The sequence below is a fragment of the Aythya marila genome, assembly GCF_965140915.1.
Source record: "Aythya marila genome assembly, chromosome: 5".
In the NCBI taxonomy this organism is placed as follows: Eukaryota; Metazoa; Chordata; class Aves; order Anseriformes; family Anatidae; genus Aythya; species Aythya marila.
The window spans coordinates 31,397,344-31,421,087 of NC_139046.1; the positions used below are offsets into that span (position 1 = coordinate 31,397,344).

Here is a 23,744-nt window from a genome sequence, read left to right on the forward strand (position 1 = left end):
CAGAAAGATCTGGAGAGCAAACCGTATTTCCAGACATCCTGAAAAAACTTCTGAAACTGTCACAATTCAGTCAGACTACAGATCTTTACACTCACTTCAGAAGCTGCTCAAACGTTTCTGTACAAACACTCCACACAGCACAAGAGGGTTGTCAAAATACTCGGGGAAAATACTCGAGTACTGCCTCAACAGCACTGCCTCAGCCTTCTGACATGCTTCAGAAGTGATGGCAGCCCTATGAGCCTGCTGCACTGTTGGCACTGCCTTTACTCCCAACATGCAGTGACATGAGGCTGCTAAGGAAGTTCTATTTTCGAGTCCTCTTCCTGTCTTTAGCTATGAGGTAAATGGAAGATTTTCCTGACCAGAATGCTCATTCCCCCAGCATTCTCTCCAGAAGTCAGTAAAAGCAAGATCAGGAATGAGCTTTGGAAGGTGCAACAAGGCAGGAGCTAGGGAAGTCAAACTGCATGAGCTAGGAGGAGAGAACATCACAATGCAATTCAACAGCTCAGCTAAGGGCAGAGCAAAACATTAAAGCTGATGGAATGGGCAGGGAAGACGTGGGTATTCAGAACTGAACCAAGAAATTTTGGCAAAAACTAATAAGAGGCAGAAGGGTTGAGGGTGAGCAGGTGTAAGGTATGACAGTTTTACTTTTGCTGTTTTATAAAAGCTTAATTCTTCTTTGTCCAAAACACCTTTGCACTCACATAGCAGCATAGCATCAGCCATGTGCTTGCTTTTTTCTGTTGCTGGTCTTAAACCCTGAAAGTCAAGGCAGCAAACAAAAAAAGCATACAAAGAATAAGAATTTCTATACTAGTTTGAGCGATACAGCATATTTAATAAGCAGAGAATCAAAATGCTAACCGAAGCACTTGAAGAACAGTAGTCCATCAAGCTAGCACTGTGAAGCAGAAACCATCCATGGATGCTTTGGCAGCAGTACTTAAAAAAAAAAATCCAGTTACACCCTCAGGAATTTATCAAAGTTGTACGACTGTGCTCAGTTTAAAGCCACTGTTATAAGTTTTAGTGTATTTGCTATTACTACTGTTTAATTATGCGTGTTGTGCATCCAAATGGATACTTGGACATAGCCCCCAGTTCAGACCTGCATTTGTTTCAAAGTCTTGATGTGTACAATTATTTTCCATCCTTATGAAGACATCGGCAGTTGTAGAGTGAAACCATTACATTATGGAAAGCTTTTAAAGTCATTAAGAGGCAAAAGCAAAGAAACAAACCCAGAAAACCACAACCTCATCTCAGGCCTTATTCAACCTTTTCAGTCACTTATGCCTATTTGTAAAAAGATATCAGGAGTAGTTTCCCACAAAAGAGCAGAACTTGACAATAAAGAACACATTTAAATAGTACTACGTACTATGCAAATTACACACTCATCCAGCTGGTGATTAGCAGACTGATTTAATCTGTGTTGAAGAAAGGGCTTTTGTAACATGAAACCTAGAAGGAAGCACATTCGTAAACAGAGCAGAGATCCAAATGCGAGTCAGAAAGAAGGCACAACAGAACTACAAGAAAAGGGAAGGCAGAGACGTTTATTCCAGCAATACTGCTGCAACTCGCTTTAGCACAAAGTGTTCATAAAAGACAACAACCCCCAGAAGTATATAAAACCAAATCCACTGAACGGCAATCCTGGAAAAAACCCTTTGATGGAGTAAACACTCCCTCTACTGCAAATGAGGAGGAGGGGTTGTGGAGAAGGGGGGCGAAAAGAGAAAGATGATTTCAGCAATGCTGCCTTGGGGCTGCTGCAGGGGCACAGAGGGAGAGGATACGAGGGAAGGTCACGCCCTCCTAAGGCCAGTACCACTACGTAATACCACATACAGTGATCAGGCACCTCTCTAGCACGCTTTAATAGAGGAGCTTCTGCTACCCCTGTACCAGGCAAATAACCTCCACCCCCATAACATGCAACCAGCATCGTCCTCCCGCAACAGCTTGATAGCAAAACTGATAAATAAACCACTGTGGAGCCCGTGGCCACTTTTTTACGAGAGCAGGATGGGAGCTCCCACGGTCAGTGCCACTAATGGTAGCGTGTAGGGAAATCTTGACTCCAAGCACCAAAGGGTTACACTGCAAAAGGCCACTTACTCCTCCGACCAAGCATCAGAAAGCTGCTCTCCCCTCTGCCCGCCCACCCACCCCCCTTCCATATAATTCAGTACAGAGTCAGTGGTCTGAGTGCTGCTAGCAGCAGCAGCAGAAGTTACTGTCCCAGGGTAGTGCAAGGGCTTCTATGTCAGGATGTCGTGGGCTTGGTGCTCCACCAGCATCTCCATGCTCCTCACATCTGTGCACCAGAACTCCAGGCGATCTTTCATCCCTTTGATCTGGAAGACAAGTCCACAGAAAGTCACTTTGCTGCTCCCTCCCACTAGAATACCAACACTCACTGTTAAGGACAAACGCTTGAGATCTCAACTTCTCATAAACCCCTGCATCTACAAAAGACACTGCTTAACATCTCTTAACATCAGAGCTACGGTATTGTAAATTAAACTGAAACGCACAACAGGAATTGTTTGCAGCTATTATGCCATGGATGTAGCAATTTTGTGTGTGTGTGTTTCTCAAAAGGTAAAGGCACCTTATATAGTCTCCCAAAACATTTATTACGAAGGTGCTGAGCTTCTCAAATTCATCTTCTTTACCACCCTGAACTACTCTCTTCCCAAGACAAAGCTGCCACCTACAACCTGGGAACACAGCATTTTGTTCGATGCACCTAAGTCTGAAGAAACCACATAAACATCTGCAGCCTTCTGTAGCACACTGTCATCGCCTCTCTGTTTCCTGGTGGTTTGTGTGGTTTTTGAGAAGCGTTGCGAGTAGTTTATCGCCTGACAGATTTGCAACTAGCTACTGCAAATCAGATACAAGAAGTACTGTCTACCTACGGTAAGAGCTAAAGAAGGCAACATAAAAAGGATGGAGGAAAAGCTGATATACTTCTGAGCTCCTTGAGGAGCTTCAAGAAACACTAAGGAGACACTCTCAGCTAGTGACCCTTCCCAGTTGTTACTTTAGTTTCCGGTCACCTCAGACACAAGAAAACAAGTCAGAGCTGCCACAGTACTCAAGCTGGTCATTACCTGCTGTAAATCCAGCACACGTGGCTGCACCCACGTCATGTGCACCCTCTTATCCACTTCATCAATACTGCCCTTTACCAAGCCTACTGACAGCGCCTTCATCACCAGCAGTTCCACCTTAAAAAGGAAAAAAAAAAGATCAAAAACACAGAATCAGCCGCTTTTCCAAAGATGGATGAAATTTTTAAATGGATCTAGCCTGCAGAATTCTTTCTACATTCAAAACAATCAAGACCACCTCCAGTCTCTCACACCCATCTTTTAAATGGAATAACTTATTCAGTGGATGAAGAGCTGTAGGTGCTCTGCACCTTTCTTTTAGCAAGGAACTCAGCAAAACCTTTTACCACATTCTTGTTGACAAGCTCGTCAGAGCATACAGAGGGACCGCAAGATGAGTGAAAGAATCTGCTAAGCCTCCAAGCTCAAGGGGTAGTGGTTAGTGATTCAGAGCTGCAGACAGCTAGCTACAAGCAGTTTCCCAGGCGTTGATACTGGGTCTGATACCAGTTCACTGCATTTGAAATCAGCAGCATTACAAATCTGCAGATGAAGCCAAACTGGTAGGAGAGGTAGATAAGCTAGAAGTAGAGAGTCACCGTAATGACAGACCTCAACAGCCTGAGCTAACAAGAACTGCGTGGAGTGCAACGAAGACAAGTGCAAGGTCCCACATCTGAGACAGAAAGCTTCCCAGCAACGGCACAGGCTGAGCTCTGGCCACAGAAACACTGCTCAAAAGGGGGGGACTCGCAGCAGGGGCAGCGACCTCACACTTCCTCAAACATACCTGAAACACTGGGGTCTGCTGTGCACCACCCTCTTTCTAGTTTGAGTCAGGCAGTGCAAAACTGGAGAGAGTACAGCAAAGAGCCACCAAGATTAGGAGGTGGGGAACCTGACATAGGAAGAAACTGGATTTGTTCAGTTTCAGCAAGAGAAGGCTTAGGGAAATCTCATCACTGGCTTCCAAAACTTAAAAGGCAGTAACACAGAACGTGGAGGTAGCATTCTTACAAGGACACATGAAAAGACAAGGGACAACAGGCAGAAGTTGCTTCAAAGGAATTCCACCTGGATTACAGAAAAAAAAACCTTCACTGTGAGAAAAATTAAACATCAGTGACACGGTGGAATCTCCCCTCACTGGATGACGAAGAATCTGCCAAACTCACTTACTAAGAACAGGAACAATTCCTCACAAGAACGGAGTTCTCCAAATGCACAAGAACAGGGGAGAATGTTTATACTTAGAGTTGAGCTGTGGGAGTAGACCTATCCAGAAGCTTTTAGAGCTTCAAAACTCAGATATCAAAAAGTGTCAGACCTGAACTCACCTCATTCACAGTCACTTTGGCACTCTTAGCAATCTCTTCAAAAGTGAGTTGCCTGTGATTGGCTGGTCGGGTGAAAGTCATCTGAATTCAAGCAAACAGAACAAAAAATAAAGCCGCATAGTTTTATTTCCCCTCCACGCACAGGTTGCACAACTTTCACTGCATCCCCCTGCTGAGCACTCAACGTGCAGTGCCAACTACATTGCTTACATTTAATTGAAATACTTCAAATAAAAACAGATTTACATCAGCAGAAAGGAGCAGCACCCCTCACTCCTCCACACACACCTCGATCCTCCAAGCATTTCTTAGACAACAAAAGCTCCAAATAAAGCAAATCAATCTGTGCTGAAGTGTCTCAGTGCCCACCAAATTCCTGGCATAACACAACGCCTAGAGGACGTAAGACTAGTTCTCAGTAAAACACGAGAAGTGGAATATATCTGCACACACCTGTGCACAAATACATAAATACACATTATCCTTCAGATACTCAATATTTAAGTTTTTGAGAACAGAGCCAGAGCCATGGAGGATTATACGTCAGTGCTATTTAGTAACAATAGAGCCAAAGCCTTCGAGTGACAGGAAAAAACTGCTTTTAATATATAGGGTTGCCTCTCAGGGAAAGGATTTTCAGGCCTCCTTAAATTAAAACGTTAACTGTGTTTTCAGAAGTCTTTGTTATACTAGAACTGTTACACTTGAGCAGTTTTTGCAGATACCTTTCTTCCCCACCTCCACATCCTTCCTCAAAGAGAGCACACCCTTTACACTGCAAACAAGCAGTAGCTGAAGACTTTTCCTAGCAGTACTTGCTTTTTGGCACCACCTAGAGGTGAAACTTGCAGTCAACAGCTAGTTATAACCCTGAGGATCCGTAAAACAAGTAAATCCAGCAGACAACACGCCGCTTAACAGTGCAACCCCCATCAAAAGGCAGTTAGAGCAGTGCCTTTCTATTTCCCACATTTAACACGTAACAGCTGTCAGCTCAGCAGCTCACCTCCATAAGACATAAAAGTTGAATCTTCTGCAGCAGAAGTGCTTCATTTGCGGCCAGATCTGGCTGTGAGAGGATAAAATGAAACATGTTCATTAGTACTTATTTCCCCCCCACCCCTGGGAGCACACCGTACACTGATGGAAGCCACTCAGCAACCCGTTATCCTCATTTACAAGGGAAAGACACCGTTACAATCCACCTACTGCTTGGCAGTAAGTCCATAAAATAAGTCTGCATGCTTAAATGCAGGGCTTCAAAAGATGGGCAGCCTGCTACTACACGGCCACAGCCTGGTAGAAGCAGCCAGGTCAACCTGCAAATTACTGCTATGTCCATAACCACGGGATCAGAAAATCCGGAGTTGGAAGGGACCCATGAGGATCGTTGAGTCCAACTCCTGGCTCCACACGGGGCTTCCTAAAAACTAAACTGAACACAAGTCCTGTGAGGAGCAGCTGAGGGCACTGGGGGTGTTTAGTCTGGAGAAGAGGAGGCTCAGGGAGACCTCATTGCTCTCTGCAGCTACCTGAAAGGAAGGTGTGGGGAGCTGGGGGTCAGCCAGTTCTCACTGATAATTAGTGATAGAGCTAGAGGGAGTGGCCTCAAGTTGCCCCAGGGGAGGTTTAGGCTGGCAATGAGGAGCCATTTCTACTCAGGAAGAGCAGTCAGGCACTGGGACACGCTGCCCAGGGAGGTGGTGGGGTCACCGTCCCTGGGGGTGTTCAAGGAAAGGTTGGACGTGGTGCTTAGGGACATGGTTTAGCGGGGAAATTGGTGGTAGGGGGTGGTTGGACCAGATGGTCTTGGAGGGCTTTCCAACCTGAATGATGCTGTGCTTCTATGGAAGAAGCATCGCTACGCTATGATTAAAATTACACCCATGCAAAGATTCAGGAAATTTAACTCAAGTTAAAGCATCTCCTAAGCAAACGCTGTAAACCAAGCCTAGCCTGAAGCAACGTAACTCGTTCACTCACCTGCTGCCCCCATGCTGACTTCAAAGCCTGAAAAGTCTCCACATTACCACTGTTGAAGGCATAAAGTGTATCAATCAGCCACTGCCTGTCAGTGTTCCTCAGGGACTCCAGAACAGGGTGCATGAGCTGTAGAATGCAGGCAAGACTGTGTTAATAGGGTAAAATCAACTTGTGGTACTTAGGAGCTGAAACACAGCAGCAGCAACTTACCAGCTCCCCAAAGTTATAAACACCTTCTCCCAAGAGCCCTGCCAGCCCCAGGGTAAAGGCTCTCTCCTGCTGCTCTGACACTGCAGGAAAAAAAAAAAATACAAACCACACTCAAAACAACAAAAATAAAACTCAGGATGAAGCAGCAGCCTAAGATCCATCACCCCTTCCCTCACCCTCCTCTCTGTGTCTGTATTAAATCATCTCCAGCCTTCCTCCTCCTCATCTACTCCCACGACTGTCACTGCAGGCTTCTGAATTTCAGCAGTAGTGGCACAAACTGGCTATTTTTAAAACCTATTTTGAAGATTTTGGGGAAATAGAAAAAACTATCCCTTCCAGAAGAAGCACTACCCCCTGCCCCCACCCCTTCAATACACTTCTGTGTCGAATCTTACTCGGGCATTCTTTTGGTGTTCCCCTTCCCCCTAAACCCTGACCCAACAACGACAGATTCAAAATAACATTGAGAAAACTTCTTCTCTGCCAGTGCATTCATTTAAAATGGTAAAAGAGAATGGAAGTTGGGGCTTTGTGTGCTTGGCGAAGGAGTTACCTGGCAGATCTTTAACATCGATGCATCCCAGGAAGCGCAGAGCATCCTTGTAGTAGGAGGCGTGGTTCCCAATCGTCTGGTAGTACTTGCTGGAGAGGTCGTAGAAGCGGCTGTGAACTGAAGTCACCCCAGGGAGATTGTTCAGCATCTCCTCAACCTCCTCGATGGTCTCCTGGAGGAGAGCAGGAGGTCTGTTTGTTACAGGTAAGGGCACAGCTCACACACGTCCACCTCCCAGGTTACTGGGAAGGGGTTTGCACTCCTGGTTGTTCCAGAGGTAGCACCAATCAGCAGTAAAGCAGATGAGGCCACTGCCAAAGCCCAGAGGATGACAGAAAACAAGGCAGGAAACAAAGTACTGCAGCTCAATCCTTGTTAGCTAAACATCACCAAGCACCCTAAACACTGCTGATTCCAAAAGGCTCTGAGTTGGGACCCAAAATACATGAAGAGCTCTCCTCTTCTCACCTTTGTGACCTGCAGGTCTCCGATGTTCAGCTTCAGGGCCCCAATGGCTGTTTTACACAGAATGACAGCTTCATCGCTGCTTTTTACCTGCAGTTACACAGAGAGACAGTTAGAGAACGTCACCACCCCAGCCAGGCAGGCTCCTGAAACCTCAAGGTAGTTGCATTCCATTTGTTAACAGGCCCCTGCCTTAAAATAAGGGATCATTCACCACAGAGAGGAAGTGTTCTCCAGTGCAGGTCTCAACACACAGTCTGCCTCTTCAGCTATATGATGCTCACAAGCAAAACAATTCCTGAAAGCAAATCACCAGAAGGTGCAACCTCTAAATTACCTTTTCTCGAGTCTTCTCCAAAAAAGTAAGGGCCACCGTGGGATCTGGAGTGGAGAAAGAAAGCAGCAATATCAGGAATTCCAGCCGAAATAAATCTCAGCCTTTAAAGAAATCTTTTAACAGAATTCAAGAAGACTGGAATATTTTTCCCAGTGTATTGCTCCACCTCCCAGAGGTGCAGAAAGCCTGGCCTACAGACAGTGGCACAGCAGCTAACTCTCCAACAAAACAGCTCTCATACAGCAGCGATTATTTCAGCTCTTCCTGTTGGTGCTTCCCTTTTCAGCATAACCAAAACACAACAGCTAAGTTTTGGATATTTGGCCATTCCTATTAACTAGTTACATTCCACAGCCATCCCTTTTTAAAAACACTGTAGGCAGCGGGTAAGGTCACCTACCTGTCATCTGCCTCACTACATGAAGAATGATCTCTACGAGGGACAAGGGATTCACCCTGCAACAACAGAAAAGTCACTGCCACAGGAGTCGTAGCCGGCGGCACATTACCTAAAAACCTCCAGGCAAATAAACTCACCTGTGTTCAAACTCGCTGATGAAGTTCTCATAAAGCTGTGGGTACAAAGACATCGGCAGTCAGGGCAAAGTTATACTTTGTTTTACCTAAGATATTCAGTTTTCGTTGCACTCCTATTCATCCCTTCAACAAAGCAGTGGGCATCCAGCAGAGGAATGCCTACGGCACGCAAAATTCAGAAGCCCCAGGTTGTTTATTTTGGATAATTTTGTCTGTTCTACACCTAGAAATTAACAGCTCTTTATCACAGAAAGAAGTACAAAGTGGGATTGGGACGGAAAAACACAAAGGAGAGGGAAAACATACAACTACTCACGCAAGCAGTTATCTCCAGACACAGAAAAGCTTCCCAGAGCATGGGTGAAACAAATTACTGAATGATTTGAAGCAACCGTGAGCATGACAACCCACCCTGTGTTTGGGATCATAACCCTTTTGTTGTGAAAGGAAAGAGACTCCCTCTGCACCCCAAAACAATCTCAAGTGCCCAGAATTAAGCCAGCACTGGATTGAAGCTCCTCACGCTAACACATTTAATCTCAGCAGGTTTTTAACACATTAACTAAAGCCTACACACTTCATAACCCCCTCAGATTGAATTCACCTAGCTCAGTAATGCTCTGCAGTCCCAGAGTGCTTGCAGTGAGTACGATACAGCCCCTGTAGATCCGTCCCTGGTAGCAATAACCCCCGGGGAGGGGGATCCCCGCGCGCCTCACCTTGATGAGCCCATCTCCCTGGGCGAAGCACGGGTCCTGCACGAAGTCCAAGACCTGCAGCGTCAGCTGGTGCCACAGCCTGTCAAAGCCACAGAGCCGCTCAGCGCCCCGCGCTCCGCACCGGCCCCACGCCGCTGCTCAGCCCCCAGCCCCGACATTACCCCCACCCCCCCGTACCCCCTCGCGGCCCCCCCGCGCCTCACTTCTTGTTGTAGAGCTCCTCCAGGCGGTGCCACACGGCGGCCTGCCCCGGCCCCGAGCTCTGGCTCTGCTGCAGGAAGCCCGGCACGTCCTTCATGGCGGCGGCGGCGGCCCCAGTCCCAGTCCCAGTCCCAATCCCGATCCCAGTCCCAATCCCAATCCGGACCCGGCCCCGCGCAGCGGCACCGACACCGACAGCGAGGGGGACAGCACCCCGCCGGAAGTGCGCACTCACTTCCGGCCCCGCGCGAGGCGCGCTGGGTAACCTCGGTAACCATGGCAACGCCCCCGAGGCCTAGGCCAAAACAACGGGCGCGCGGCAATGCGCTCACTTCCGGCCCCGCGCGGGGCACGCTGGGTGTCCCCCCCGTAGCCATGGCAACGCCGGGCTCCCGCCTCCCCAAAAACAAAATCATTAACAACAAATAAATAAGTAAATAAGTAAATAAATAAATATATAAACAGTGAAATCTCTCCTCTCCGGCCCCGCGCGGGGCACGCTGGCCGTGGCAATGATTTATTTTTTTTCCTCCCCGCTCCTAAAAAAATAAATCAGAAAAAAAATAAAAATAAAAACACACACGTCAAAATAAAATAAAATAAAATAATAATCATCATCATCATCCTAAACAGACACATACACCCTCCCCAAAGCCCTCCTTTCCGGCCCCGCGCGGGGCACGCTGGGTCCCCCCCGCAGCCATGGCAACACCTCCCCCTCGGAAAAAAAAATAAATAAATAAAAAATAAAACCAGCCCCAAAAAAGCACAGCCGGGCCCAAAGCGGGCCGCGGAGCCATGGAGCGGGGGGCCCGGCGCGGGGCCGTGGCGGCCGGCGTCCTCCTGGCGGCGGGTGGGGGCCGAGATGGGGGGGAGAGGGCTTGGGGGAAGGGAGAGGGCAGCGGGGGGTGGGCGAGGGCTCGGAGCCGGGAGGGGCGCCGGGGGGAGAAGCAGGGGGTGAGGGGTAGGGCTGGGCGCTGGGGCAGGCTATGGGGACCCCCCCCGAGCCGCCCCCTCAGCGGCTCTCTGCTTTCTTGCAGCATGGAGGAGCCTCCGGGAGCGCGGCCCAAAGGATGGAGGCGGCCCCCGGGGCCTGGCTCGGCTCTTGTCCTGCTGCGGGATGGGCTGCGGAGCCTGGAGGTGGGCTGCGGGGCTGCGGGGAGCAGGCACCCCGAGCCGGGGGCTGCTGCCTGGTTCCGCCAGGTCTCTGCACCCATATGGGAGCAGGACTCCCGCGGGAAGGGGCTCACGCTCCTAGGTTGGAACTACGGAGCTCCTCCTGTCTAAATGGGCACACGGTCTCCGTGTCTGTGAGCCTGAGCTGGTGTGTTCCAGCCTGGGAGCTCGAGGAGCCCTACTCCTCAGAGTAGGGAGGTTTAGCCGAAAAATGTCAGCGTTTGCCAGGTTATGAATTTAGCTCTCTGGGAATCTGGCCTGGCAAGGCAGAGCCACGTCCTTGTCAGCCACGCTGAGGGCGATGTTAGAACTCGATAATTGTTATCTGCAGATTGCCAGGATCCAGCAGCTCCCTCTTGGCTCTTCACGTTCCCACGCCTTCCCTGGACTGCTCTTAATGTCCTGCACTAGCAAGCACTAATTGTCCAGGGAGAAACTGTTCCTTGAGATGATAATGGCTGTTCTCAGACCCATCTGCATGTACTGCTGACCTGCAATTCCTTTAGTCATTTTCCATTTATACGTGGAGCTCTCCCGAGGCAGAGCCCCCAGGGAAATAGAGAACTGGTGAAATGTCTGTGCTAACCCGGGCAGTGTTGTCCCAGAGTGACCACACCACCTTGTTAGAAACTTCTTGAAACCAAGGCCATAGAGAAGAGTCTTCATTATCCCAGAAGCATTGCAAGTAGATTATGAGACTTGCAATTCCCTGAATGCTGTTCTCACAGTCCTGTGTCCACTCCCTGTGCAAAACAAACAAACAAAAACTCTCAGGGGAATATGGTGCGTTTTGATTTGGCATTTTTAGATCTTTGTAAGAAAGTGTAATGCAAAGCACCTTTTCCTATGGTATTAGACTACTGCTTAAGCTTTCTCCTCCTTGATTAAGTACTAGCACACAGTCCTGCAGATTGAAGAGCTTTCTGCAATTTCTTGGGGTGTTTTTCTCCCCCTGAGCAGTTCTTTCAGCTGAAGTCTCTGACAGCGTGCTACCTGCTGTGCTTTCTCTCTGTTCCAAGCAGGATCCAAGGCACTAGGCCCTTCTCGCTGTCTGCTGCCACCAGAGCCATTTTAGGATTGGGCAGATGGGGAGATGATGGTGGGAAGAAGCCGCTCACCCTGCAGGACGTGGCAAAGCTAATTCGGAACAAGGAGTGTCGCCGAATAGTGGTGATGGCTGGTGCTGGGATTAGCACCCCCAGTGGTATTCCAGATTTTAGGTAATGCCTTCGTTGTTTTATTTATCCTTTTTCGGTGCTGGGACTGCCAGGATCAGGTGTAGGTAATGGTGGTGCCAGGCTAGGCTAATCACAGGAGTTTTCTTACCTGCTTATTCTCTGTCCATTAACGGCAGGCTGGCACCACTCTGGGTCATGTTTTGGCCCAGGTCTTCAGGATGATAGTCGTGCTTGTTGCTTGGGTTTGTGATGGCATTGATTGCACCACCTTGGCCCTTCCAACTCTGACTGTCAGCACACCTTTGTAGCCAGAAGGTGGGGTGGCACTAGATCAGACCCACAAGGTGCATTCTCTTGTGCAGAGGTGGTTTCAGGTGCTCTCCTGATGCAGCTCTGCTCTGAATGGATGATGCAAAGCAGCAAGAGAGACCGCAAGGACCTGTCTGTGTGCTCTGTTGTGTCTGGATCTGGTTCTCTTCCTGCAGTCTGACCACCAGTCCTGCTTTCCTCTCTTTGCAGGTCCCCAGGGAGCGGCCTCTACAGTAACCTTGAGCAGTATGACATCCCTTATCCAGAAGCCATCTTCGAACTGACCTATTTCTTTGTCAACCCCAAGCCCTTTTTCACTCTGGCCAAGGAGCTGTACCCTGGCAATTACAGACCCAACTATGCCCACTATTTCCTGAGGCTTCTTCATGACAAAGGGCTCCTTCTGCGGCTCTACACCCAAAACATTGATGGGCTGGAGAGAGGTGAGTTTTCTCTTCCCCATCTCCCAACAGCAAAATACCAGGAAGAGGGTGAGGAGGAGGACTGGGGGAAATGCCTAACAAACAAGGAGTTTCTGGGTCAGTCACCTCATGCTGAGTTGACCCGTCCCCACGTGCTGTGTTCCAGCTGCTGGGATCCCTCCTGACAGACTGGTGGAAGCCCACGGCACCTTCGCCACTGCCACTTGTACGGTCTGTCGAAGGAAATTCCCGGGAGAGGACTTCAGGGTGAGTGGTCACAGCTGGGCATTGACACAAACCAATGCAAAGAGAAGAACCTATTGCAGGCCCGTTACTTTGCCCTCAGGGCCAGCAGGGCTTGTTGGAGGGGATTAGGCTTGGTGCAAGGAAACGGAGGGGCTGGATGTTGCAGCAAGGCTACGATGTGGTTGTGACCCTGCTTGTGCGGGTACGTGCTGCCCTGTAACAAGTGGTGTTGGGTGCTTTTACTTCAGGGGGACGTCATGGCAGACAAGGTCCCTCACTGCCGTGTCTGCACTGGAATTGTCAAGCCTGACATCGTGTTCTTTGGCGAGGAGCTCCCGCAGCGCTTCTTCCTGCACGTGACAGACTTCCCCATGGCGGACCTGCTTTTTGTCATCGGGACATCCCTGGAGGTCTGGGACTAGGGAACACCCCATCTCACAAGAAGGAAAAGGCACGCCAACGGGGCTGAGGGCCTTTGGAGGACAGAGGGGGCTTAGAGAAGGCAAGAAACTGGGTTTCAAGGTAAAATGTGAGGTGGCAAGGTGAGAAATAGGGTGCATGCACTTTGTGAAGTCGAAAAACCTTGTGTGCTCCTGGTAAAGGTGGGCACCTAACAAGGAAGAAGCATTTTTTGCGTCTACCCGAAGACAGGCCACCAGATAACTGGTGACATCTGTGATTTGCTCAAATCTGGGGTAGCTTAGCCCACAGTGGGAGAATCTGATAAGCGCTAACGAAGTCCTCGTGTGCAGTGAGTAAGTTCATGCCTTCAGTGCCCCTCAGCCAGGTGACGGTGTCTCTCTGCTCCTCTGGGTTGCCTTCCTTCAGGTGGAGCCCTTTGCCAGCCTGGCAGGAGCTGTTCGCAGCTCTGTTCCCCGAGTCCTCATCAACCGCGATCTCGTAGGACCGTTCGCCTGGCAGCAGCGCTACAACGACGTAGCCCAGCTGGGGGACGTGGTCGGCGGGGTCGAGAAGCTGGTGGAGCTGCTGGGCTGGAACGAAGAGATGCAAGCACTAATTCAGAAGGAAAAAGAAAAGGTGGGAAGGGGCTCAGAGCCCCATCTCCCTCCCTTAGCCTCTTCGTTCCTCATGTTGGAGTTATCTTGGGGGAAGCAGGTGGTGTGTGCTGGGATTAGAGACTTGTACCCCAGACATTGCCACGTTTGCAGTCTGCATTCAGAGAGAAGGACCACAGAAATGTGCGGAAGGGTTACAAAAAGAAAAATATCAAACTCAAGTGGTATTTCACAATGAGGGCAGGCGCAGTGCCTGCCTTGGTTTCATTTCTAGTGACTTTTCTGGTCATTTGTGAGAAACAGGTATTGCTAGAAGTGAAAGTTGTCTCTCACTGTACCACAGCTGACGCCAAGCGAGGTGCTGCAGTGGCAGGTATGCTGCAGCCACCAAGCAGCACGCAGCAACAGCAGCGCTGAGTTGCTAATGAAAGACTTGGCACCTCTTTTTTACACCTGATTGTTTATTTCACCATGCCATTCTTCTTACATCTGTACTCTTTTGAGATCTTCAGAAGTGAGAAACTGTCAGCAAGCAAGTTCTTAATTGCTTTAAATTTAATGCTAATGTTAATTATTATATTACTTTAGATCCACTGGGAAGATTTTTCTACATGTTGCATGGAATTCTCTAAACTTTCTTTCTTTTATTTTTAATTTATGCCAAAATTCTAACTTGTGGGCTGGGCCAATTCTGCTTGTGACCAAGCACACAGCTCCATCCTCAGCAGCAGGGCTCTGACAACTTGCTGCAGTGAGAAGCCAGTTGTATTTTTAAGCGTCTGTATGTTAATGTTTGCACACAATTTAACCTGACCCAAGAGAAAAATCTGGCTTCAACGTTCCAAGTTGAATATTAAGGTTGTTATAACTTTCATTGGATTGTTGGATAGGAATGAATAAGAAGTTTTAGGTTTAATTAGTAATTATTGGTTGGGTTTTTGATTTCTCATTGTAAGACATGTTGCATTTGTATGAGCAACCGGTCTTTGATGTAATGTTTGTGGTCTTCTGCATCTCAGAGGGATAAAGCTGGAGCAAATGTGGTAAAGCATGGAAAAAAAAAGCCTCCTTGCTCTGGGATTTTGGTGTTAGCAAGCATCACGGACTGAAATAGCAGGGGATGGGAGGTTTGAAACACCCCAGCAAACACTGTGTGGTCTTTCTATTTTTAGCTGGATGCAAAAGACAAATAGGACAGCTGGCTCCCTGCTGCTGGAGAGCAACGTTCACCTTGAAGAGGAGACTTTGTGCCCAGCATGGGCAGGGAATAGCATGATGGCAGGGAGCTGTGGGAGAGGCCGTCCAGCTCTGCAGCAGCAAATCTACCTGGGACTGGCACTCCGGGAGGAGGGGGATGCTCGTGGCTCAGTCCAGCCTGCCTGCAAGCAGACCAGCGAGGCCTTCACCACAAAAGAAGGGAAGCTGAAGGGAGCAAAGCCCAAATACCAAGCTGCAAACTGGTCCTGCACGTGAAGGCTTTTCTACTTGAGATTTCAGAACAGTTTATATAGCCAGTGAACATTGTTCTCTCCTCGCCTTACCTCATTTCAGCACCCACTAGGAGACACTTTCCTCTTCTGTGGCTGTTGCCCTGTCAGCATGCTATTTCACCATGTCCAGCCATGAGACTTTCACCAGTAAGTCACTGGGAGCTCCTGGGCTCACACCAGCATGCCAGACAAGATACCCAGCTGCAGTTTATGGTTAGCATCTCCCTCTTTCTGAGCCATCCAACCTTGGAGACCCTCAAAGGACTTCACAGAGCCAGAGTTGAAAATGCCACAAAAGTCAGGCCTTACAGCAGCTGGTCAGAATCACTTAATTCTGGACTGAGTTTCCCAGCTGCCCCCACAGGGCTGAGCATCTGCCAACTCATTTCACAGTTCCTCCACGGATATTTTTGTCTTAGTCGTGATCTTTCAGCTGCTGCAGACTTGTAGCATTTAGTCTTTGGATGAAACCTGTGCTAATCAGGAGATGAATGCTGTTAATGTGCCTGTAACTGGGGCCTAGCCCCTGGTCCTGTTCAGGAAGGCCAAATCAAGCCACTGGAAGAGCTGTCAATCAGTACAGTATTAATTATTTAATAATAAAAAGAGTTTGTATTCTTTTGCTGATGCCAGCTGAGGGTTTTTCTGTAAAATTCACACATTCCCTAAGTCTTTGAATACATTCTCTTCCTCCCATTATCACTCCTTCACCTGCTTTTTATGTGTCCCTGCTCCGTTTTTTTTTCTTTTTGACTTTACAAGGGTGCCTTTCTTCCCTGTAAATGCTGTCCCAGGGAGAGGCAGTTTTATCAGGACACTGCACTTACCTCCCACTCCTTCCCAAACATGCTCTAGGAAACATACTTTGCATGTCACAGGTGTTGCAGAGCATCTTCTCTGCAACAGGGCATGAAATTCATTGCCACTGGTTCCAAATTTGGCTGTGGGGACTGAAGTCACATCCAGGTGGCCCAGGGTGACCCACCTATTACCACAGCAACCATTCTATGCGCAGTCCCAGATTGAAACAAGCTCTAAACAAGCACAATAAAATGCAAAACATTTTACACCACCACATTGTTACAGTCAACACTCAAATGCAGAAAATCATAGTGAAGGGAACAAAAGCATTTAAGCATACGGCTACGTTTTACAAATACAACACTGGTAACTTCTATGCTCTAAAAGCTGTTTCTGAGGCAAAGCTAGAGCCTCAAAAAGCTGTCATATGGCTGATTATGTATGTAATTAGAAGTGTTTGGACCTAATACTCAGCTGCTGTAAATCAGAGTAGCTCTAGGAATGCTACTGAAGTCAGGATGGGATCAGTTTTGTGTGTTGGGTGTCCTAGCAGCTTCCTAGAAAAAAGGCTTGAACAAATTCCCAGCCAGATGAACAGACTTGTTTATCCAAATGTGCAATTCAAATATATCGGCACGGTCCGCCTCACAGTCAGGATCCCAGCAGTGGGTTCATTTGAATGTGCAGCAGTAAAAGCAGAGGGGTTGTTCCCACTTTGCAGAGCACTAGAAGCCTCGTGGCACACAGTTTCACAGTGAAAACGAAGGGAATGCGTTGTTTTTAGACGTGTTGTTTTTAGACCATACCCTACCCTGCTACTTACCCAGAAGTGGCCTGTGGCGAGCGCAGCCCCTGCCTGCACTGGCACTTTTGAAATCAGGGCTCATCAGGGTTTTAAGCAGGATATTTGAATACGAGAATAGTACAAGTGTTGCATTTAAAACCAAACCCTTTTCTTTCACATGTAAAGCTTGAAAGCCTTACCAGCTAGAAAGAGATCAGAGGTCCGCATTTTCACGTAGAAGATTGAGGGTGGTGGGTTTCTGTTTGTTTGGTGGTGTTATTTTTTCTTTCTGTTACTCAAAACAAAACAAAATCAAAAAAGGGGCGATACAATTGGCCTGAAGGCTCCTGCTGTGATGTGCTGAAGCTATGTCATGATCTGTCATGATCTCATGACAAAGCTATCCACCATTTTCAGTGGGTCAGTTTCACATAAACACTGAACACCCCTGGGAGAATCTGTAACTTTAATCATGACTGCTAAAAAAAAAAAAAATCATAATCACGCTGAAGAACTAACCTGGCAGTTACGAAGCATTCTTTCAGCTTTTCTCCATGCACAGACAGCCTTACAAAAGCAAGCGCTGGTTCCTAAATACACACGGGCAGGAACAACTGCAAACCCTCTGATCACCCCCCTGCTGCCCTCAGCTGCAGCCTCCCTGGACCCAAATCGACTCAAGTCCTACTGCAAAGGCTGAGCAGCAAATCCCTGTTGCACAGAAAGAAAACAGAGCTGGTGTGCAGGATTTTGAACTACGACAGAACATTTGCAAAGCAGATGAAGAACAGTCCTGTAAACAGCTGCCTGCTGTGAGGCACAAGGGGCACATCGACATTAGAAAAGGCTTTTTAATAAGTATGTCAACAGCAAGAGGAGACCTAAGGAAGACATTGGACTGATACTTGGCAAAGATGGTCACCTTACAAGCAAGGATGAGGAAAAGACAGGCACTTAATGCCTTTTTGCCTCAGTTTTCACTATTAATGATGGATCTTGGGCTGCCCAGTTCTTTGAGCTGGAAGACCTTGACTGGGGGAGTAGTGACATTTCCTCTGCGGCCACTGAAATTACAAGGGACCAGTTGTGTCAGCTGAATGGCCAGCAGTCCACGGGCCTAATGGGATTCACCCCAGAGTACTGAAGGAGTTACAGAATGTAACAGATGAGCCTTTCTCAACAACTCACCAAAGGTTTTGGGAGTCAGTGAGTCCATTCCAACTCAACTATTCTAATTTAAAAAAGGGCTAAGTTTTGTTTGTTTTTGTAAACTAAGGACTGAAGCTTGAGGATTAAATTCAGATTGCCCCATCCAGATACATTTAGTGGCTGCGGTACAGTGGGAGGTTCTGACCTAGCTTCATTTTAATGCTGCAATTTTACCTCCCAAATAAAACCGAAGTTCAGGGTGGCTGCAGCAAAACCATGTGTTAATTAGAAAAAGATATTTCCTTACTTGCTCAGAAATACCACATTTGATGAATCACTGCCATGTGCAAATTCATCAGAAGGTTTCCTTTATTCTAGCATCATGTTTGCATTCCTATTTGTGCTAATACTAAGAGTTCCAAAACTTATAAGACAAACAGGAATATTTTCTTTAAAACATTTTCTTTAGAAAGAAAAAAAAAAAAGGAAAAAAAGACAAATCTAAACCATGGCAAAGGACAAGACCAACACCAGCCCCTGGGTGCAAACAGCAGTGGGTCTATGGGAAAGCCAAGGCAGGTGAGGAGGCAGCACACAAAGCACATATTTTGGCCTTTCATTCAGAAAGCGTGAGATTGGGAAAGGCTGATGATGGCAAAATCTAAACTCCGTGGCATTGGGAACATTGCACAATGCCACAGACTAAATCTCAGAGCGTTGCTGGCAGTCACCTGCAAGTTTCTTTCCTGTGATCAATGGGAACACTCTGGCAATGTCACCAAGGCCTCCCCTCCTGCCTGCTCCCCACAGCACACACACCAGTGCTCCCCTCGGACACACAAGTACATCCACGCGGCCCTGCTTGCACAGCCACAGTCACTCTCACTGCCACACGTAGCACACACACACGCACAGCTTCCTGCTAATGAAATGGGCGCACGATGCTGAGGCACCCCACAAATACCATTCCCCAAAACCATGGTCAATAACTGCTCACACTCCTCCCCTGCAGCCCCACGTTCCCGGGGAGCAGCTCCCCTCACATCGGGCTGACCGTACACACAGGGACACGTCCACGCTGCTGACATGCAGCCACACGAGTGTCAGGACATACACAAGATTAGTGATCCCTGATGGTATGACAGAAAGATTCCCCCCCGACCCTTTTTCCTAAACCACATATTTAAAAAAAAAATCCTACTGAAAAGTCCTGGAAGCAATTTGGAGTGTGAAATTCTCAAAGCTGCCAATGGGAGAGACCAAGGTAGAGCCAGGCCGTGACGATCCCCTGGAAGGAGAGGTGGTTATGGAGCTGGGGAGGTGGCAGGAGGTGTTCTTCCCTGTTAACTGTGAGGGTCCAGGCTGGATTCAGACACCACAGGGAGAGTCCTGGCCCAGTACTAGCCTCTGGGTGCAGCACCAGTTCCGAAGGGAGAACGGAGAGAGGCTCCCCAGCTCTCTGAGGCTGGGGCGAGAGGTCTGGATCAGTCCAGCCCCAGGTCTGAGTCAGATGACGACCTCTCGTCAGCCATATCACGGATGGCGTTCTCCATGGGGGCCAGGTTGCCGCTCGGCGTGATGCCCATGGGCTGGATGACTTGCTCTCTGCAGCCAGGGTGGAGAAAGGGGGGAAGGTAACAGAAATTTAAACAGAAGCTTACAGCGGAAATTACTGCAGAGACAGACGCATCCTACAGCAGGAACGCTGGGCCTGTGCAAACTGCCATGGGGCAGAGCCCAGAACGACCCTGAGCCAGCAGCAAGAGCTGTATGTGGTCAGAACACCCTCAGCAGATCCTGGGATCCTCTCTGCGATGCCAATTAACCAGGGACGAAAGATGACTGGAGAAAGCATTCCCACAGAGAAGGGGACTTGCTGGCACTAGCTGCCATGTGTCCCCAAAATGCCATCTCCTACCAAGTGGCCTTGCTAGGACCGTGGCTGCTGCTGCTGCCTAGCACTCAGCCAACCCTGGGGAGGTGGCAAGTGCTTGGAAACCCACTGTAGGCATGTAAGGGAATTTCATGGCAAGCCATAGGACCAAAGAAGTCTGTAGGGCTTGCAATGCCTTCCCCTAGATGTAACAGCACCCAGCTTAAGGAAATTTGGAAATATTTCTCCATGGATCTCTCCCACTGCCTTATGTCCTTTCAGTTTGCAGATGCTTTGAATGCATTCCCAAGGCCAGTGATAAATGTAAGTTACAGACACCCAGGTGTTAACACAGACATGACTACACACGATCTTCTAGTACCTGGACAATTTGTCAAACATGTTGACTAACTTCATGGCTTCATATTCCTTCTGCTCTTCAGTCATCCCTTCCATGGGGTTGGGGAGTTTCTCCTCAACACGTCCCGTGACAGGGTTAATGCTACAAGAAGAATAGTGAGAAAAAAGGTAAAGGTAGAGGAACACAACATCACAGCTAAGGGTGAAACTTAAATAACGAAGAAGGAACATTGCACATGAAACACAAGGGAGGTGGCAAGGTGGCAAAGGAGGGAGGTAAAGCACAGAGGTAAGAAAGCTGTTTAAAAACTCTCTTCACCTATGCTAAGCAGAGGAATGCACTGGCAGAGCTGGTTGTAATTGCCACAAACCAGTGCCCTCTGGTCTTGCTGCCTAGGTTAGGTCTTGTGTTATTGCAGTGCAACAACACGTTGACTCTGATCTCTTCCTGTATGCCCTACACACAATCCTCCCCTGCTACAAATCCCTCTCATTTCTCTGGTGAGAAGTTCCCATCCTGCCAATTCCACCATGCAGATTTAAACCACGTGCACAAGGGGAGGCAACATATCTTCCCTCTCCTTAAGTCAGGAGGCAAAAAAACTAACACCAAAAAGGATTAAAAAAAAATAGTGTAAACCACATTTTACGCAATGCTGGAAAGTGTGGGACTCACAGTTGAGAACAATTCTGGAGCTCTCCCTTCATACATTTCACCCCTGAATTACCACCACTCAATAGTGAGGAAAGGAGAAAAATAAAAAGAAATAAAAATTCACTCCAGCAGCACAGGGCTCTGGAGCTGGAGAGAGGTAATCAACACTTTCAACCCAGCTGCAAGCCAGGAAAACCCTTGTCCCCTATATCCCAGTGCACAGTAAAACCCTGCCTCTATGTTGGGCCACCAAAAAGGTGTATAGGATACCAACTAGAGAGACGCTGCCACATGCACACCACGAGCAGTTCTGGTGCAGAATAGGCTCTGGCTCAGGCATCTACTTTGCTCTAGAGGCTGTGCCCAGCTGTAGGGACTGGGTCTACCTACCCGTGACCACACACACCACGGGTAGCTCGGCCACAGAGGCTTTTCACCCAAAAAAAACGTAAAGGTAGCGGAATATAACACCACATCTAAGGGTGAAACTTAAATAATGAAGAAGCAACATTGCACGTGAAACACAAGGGAGGCGGCATGGAGGCAGATGAAAAAAGGGACAGAAGAATGGGAAGGAGGTGTAGGAGTAAGGGTGCTACAGAGGGGGAGCAGAGTTCTGTACTTGGGCTTTGCCTCTTTGTACTCTTCTGTGTCGGTGTCTTCATCTTCCGAGTACTCTCCCTCTTCCCGACCTCCAGCCATGAGGCCTCGTGCTGCCAGGAGCCCAGCCGCGTTCCCATAGCCTGTGTACTTCACAAACCGTGACACTAAAGGGAGGACAGAGAGACAGATCACCCTATGTTTCCCCTCCTGCCTCTGCAGCCCCGCCTGCCCCTCCACACTCTGACAACAAGATTGGTTCAAGGCCATGGAGACACAGAAATGCCGGTGTTTCTGTGAACCCGGTGACAGGGAGCACAGCTCCCACACCACGCACCAGGAATGGCAAGGACAACACACACAAGGTGTGGGGGGAATCTGAAAGCGGGTCAGGCTATCTCCAGGGTGTCAGGGTGTCCTTCAGCAGAGCTTTCCTGTCACCACTGGCATGAGAGACAGCAAGCCCTTGGAAACTCCACTCTCTTCCCTATCTAATGCATCCAGCTCAAGGGAAGACAGAGTTCCTGGTGTCTGCAGTCACCCGTCCCACACTCTGACTTGCCCAGAGGCCAGGCTCCAGGACTCCCTCTCACCAAAGAGTGCAACAAGCCCCTGTGACTCACCGCTCTCCTTGCAGAGCACAAAAAGAAACTCTGCTGCGCAGTGTTTCACGTCGGTGTCGATGTGGGTCATCAAACGCACCAGCTTGTTCCGCAGCGAGTTCCCCACCTCCGGACGGTTCTTCACATCCCGGAGCGGAGGCAGCACCTACAAGGCCACAGTGAAGGGGATCAGTGGAGCTGGAACATGCAGGGAAAAAAGTACATGCACTTTACAAATCAATTAAATCTAATGAACCCACAGAGTGTGAAGAAAAAACACTGTAGGTATCATGGGCTTCAACCCCCAGTATGTCAGAACCTAATATTGAGAGAGAGGAGCTCCCTCTCTTTGGATGGCAATATTTAAGCAGCTTGCTATTCCCCTCTCTCTCAGTTCAGCATCACTTGACTTTTAGTTGGAACCACGGAATACCTTTGCCTTCAGGAACTTCCTTGTCTGGCGGTGGACTCGGGCACTCTCAGTCAGCAGGTTCAGCACAGGGGTCAAACTCTCCTTCAGCTTGTGGCCCTGGAGAAGCATTCACAAAAACAAGCAACATGTCAGTCACACTGAGTTCAATCTCTCTTGTTCGTGGTGGACATCACAAGTATCGAGTGGCAAGGAAACGGATGGACACCGAGGCAATTCCAGCCTCTGCAACAGGAGTTTCAGTGCTTCATCACTCCTCTAACTCCTCAGGCTTTCTGAGTCCTGCTCTGCAGCACAGCAGTGCTAGAAATAGTTGTGCAGAGCTTCAAGCATAGAGAAGTGCGGTGGTAATATTTGGAGGGCCTTTGGAATAACTCCAGAGACTGCAAACCACCGCCAGCTCAGTAACAATGCAAATTCAGGCTTTCAGAAACAGAGGAACAAAAGAGCACAAGGGGCTCGGGAGGAGTGAAGAAAGATGAATGGTCTCGATAAATAAGAGCATGACTGCCAGTCCTCAGACAGCAGACTGCTTGGGGAGTGTCAGAAAAACCCATCAAACAATTTGGCTGCATCCAAACAATTAAGCTGCCCAGCAAATCACCATTTACTTGAGTGAAACCGAGCACTTCTATTTTAATCACCCAGCTAACCATCTGCTGCTCAACCGATCTCACTACCAGCAGTAGCAGCAATGACACAGCGACCCTCTCAGTTCACAGATATTGTTTCAGTCCTACCAGCGATAATGGTTTTGCTTCTGCTAAGAACAGCCACTTCTGTAAGGCACTACCTCCAAAGTAACCGTGCCTTGCTGGTGCTCCTGTGGTTTTGACATGACGTGGTGGTGCTGGGTTTTTCAAGGCTGAATGCAGGGAGGGTGCCCTGCACTGAACTTGTGAAACGAGCAGCCAAGAACTCTGCACAGCAGCCTCTCAACTTACCCTGTCGAGGCGGCGTTCTAGGAAATCCAACAGGATGTTGACTGCATCCATGTTGACACCCATGTATTCAAGCGAGCCGGGCCGGACTTTTGGGGTCAGGAGGACATCCAGACATTTCAGGGGCAGGTTGCCCAAAAGATTAACTGTATGGCTGAACATGTGAAAGAAGAAGAGTGAACACACAATCAGGGATTTTTGTTCATAGAAATTCTTCAGCTATCCAGAAATTA

At 48.5% G+C, this 23,744-nt stretch overlaps 3 protein-coding genes across 6 annotated transcripts in view; 1 reads left to right on the plus strand and 2 right to left on the minus strand.

Moving 5' to 3' along the window:
- Positions 1-1,548: 1,548 nt before the first annotated feature.
- PSMD13 (proteasome 26S subunit, non-ATPase 13) lies at positions 1,549-9,666 on the minus strand. Its single transcript, XM_082760990.1, has 13 exons — positions 9,482-9,666; positions 9,279-9,357; positions 8,560-8,594; positions 8,423-8,478; positions 8,023-8,066; positions 7,689-7,775; positions 7,221-7,392; positions 6,665-6,744; positions 6,455-6,580; positions 5,478-5,540; positions 4,472-4,552; positions 3,135-3,251; positions 1,549-2,372 (listed from the first exon to the last, which is right to left on the minus strand). Exons 1-13 carry the CDS (start codon positions 9,574-9,576, stop codon positions 2,277-2,279), a joined length of 1,131 nt encoding a protein of 376 aa, XP_082617116.1. The 5' UTR covers positions 9,577-9,666; the 3' UTR covers positions 1,549-2,276.
- Positions 9,667-9,851: 185 nt separating this feature from the next.
- SIRT3 (sirtuin 3) lies at positions 9,852-15,902 on the plus strand. Of its 2 annotated transcripts, none has more exons than XM_082761932.1 (8): positions 9,852-10,332; positions 10,520-10,619; positions 11,678-11,875; positions 12,353-12,585; positions 12,731-12,831; positions 13,059-13,220; positions 13,639-13,848; positions 14,999-15,902. In XM_082761932.1, exons 1-8 carry the CDS (start codon positions 10,278-10,280, stop codon positions 15,017-15,019), a joined length of 1,080 nt encoding a protein of 359 aa, XP_082618058.1. In that variant the 5' UTR covers positions 9,852-10,277; the 3' UTR covers positions 15,020-15,902. The 2 variants fall into 2 exon arrangements, with proteins under 2 accessions (XP_082618058.1, XP_082618057.1); XM_082761931.1 differs by having other exon boundaries at positions 11,675-11,875; positions 14,999-15,896.
- A 1,223-nt stretch (positions 15,903-17,125) lies between these two features.
- Positions 17,126-23,744, minus strand: part of RIC8A (RIC8 guanine nucleotide exchange factor A) — a 34,303-nt gene continuing 27,684 nt past the window's right edge. For 2 of the 3 annotated variants that reach the window (XM_082761929.1, XM_082761930.1), the window contains 6 exons: positions 23,515-23,665; positions 22,574-22,669; positions 22,162-22,306; positions 21,561-21,705; positions 20,306-20,425; positions 17,126-19,655 (listed from right to left, as the gene is read on the minus strand). In XM_082761929.1, coding sequence (XP_082618055.1) covers positions 19,535-19,655; positions 20,306-20,425; positions 21,561-21,705; positions 22,162-22,306; positions 22,574-22,669; positions 23,515-23,665 — 778 coding nt within the window. In that variant the 3' untranslated portion in view covers positions 17,126-19,534. The remainder of the gene's footprint in view (positions 19,656-20,305; positions 20,426-21,560; positions 21,706-22,161; positions 22,307-22,573; positions 22,670-23,514; positions 23,666-23,744) is intronic. The other variant, XM_082761928.1, reaches the window with a different exon arrangement.

Bases quoted from the DNA above. Each gene is read 5' to 3' on its own strand.
- PSMD13 (XM_082760990.1), bottom strand. From the start codon at position 9,576: ATGAAGGACGTGCCGGGCTTCCTGCAGCAGAGCCAGAGCTCGGGGCCG. The intron at 6,581-6,664 runs GTAAGTTGCTGC...TGCATTCTACAG, and splicing joins TTTATAACTTTGGGGAGCTG to CTCATGCACCCTGTTCTGGA. The intron at 3,252-4,471 runs GTGAGTTCAGGT...TTCCTTTTTAAG, and splicing joins CCAAAGTGACTGTGAATGAG to GTGGAACTGCTGGTGATGAA.
- SIRT3 (XM_082761931.1), top strand. From the start codon at position 10,278: ATGGAGCGGGGGGCCCGGCGCGGGGCCGTGGCGGCCGGCGTCCTCCTG. The intron at 12,586-12,730 runs GTGAGTTTTCTC...GCTGTGTTCCAG, and splicing joins CATTGATGGGCTGGAGAGAG to CTGCTGGGATCCCTCCTGAC. The intron at 12,832-13,058 runs GTGAGTGGTCAC...CTTTTACTTCAG, and splicing joins TCCCGGGAGAGGACTTCAGG to GGGGACGTCATGGCAGACAA.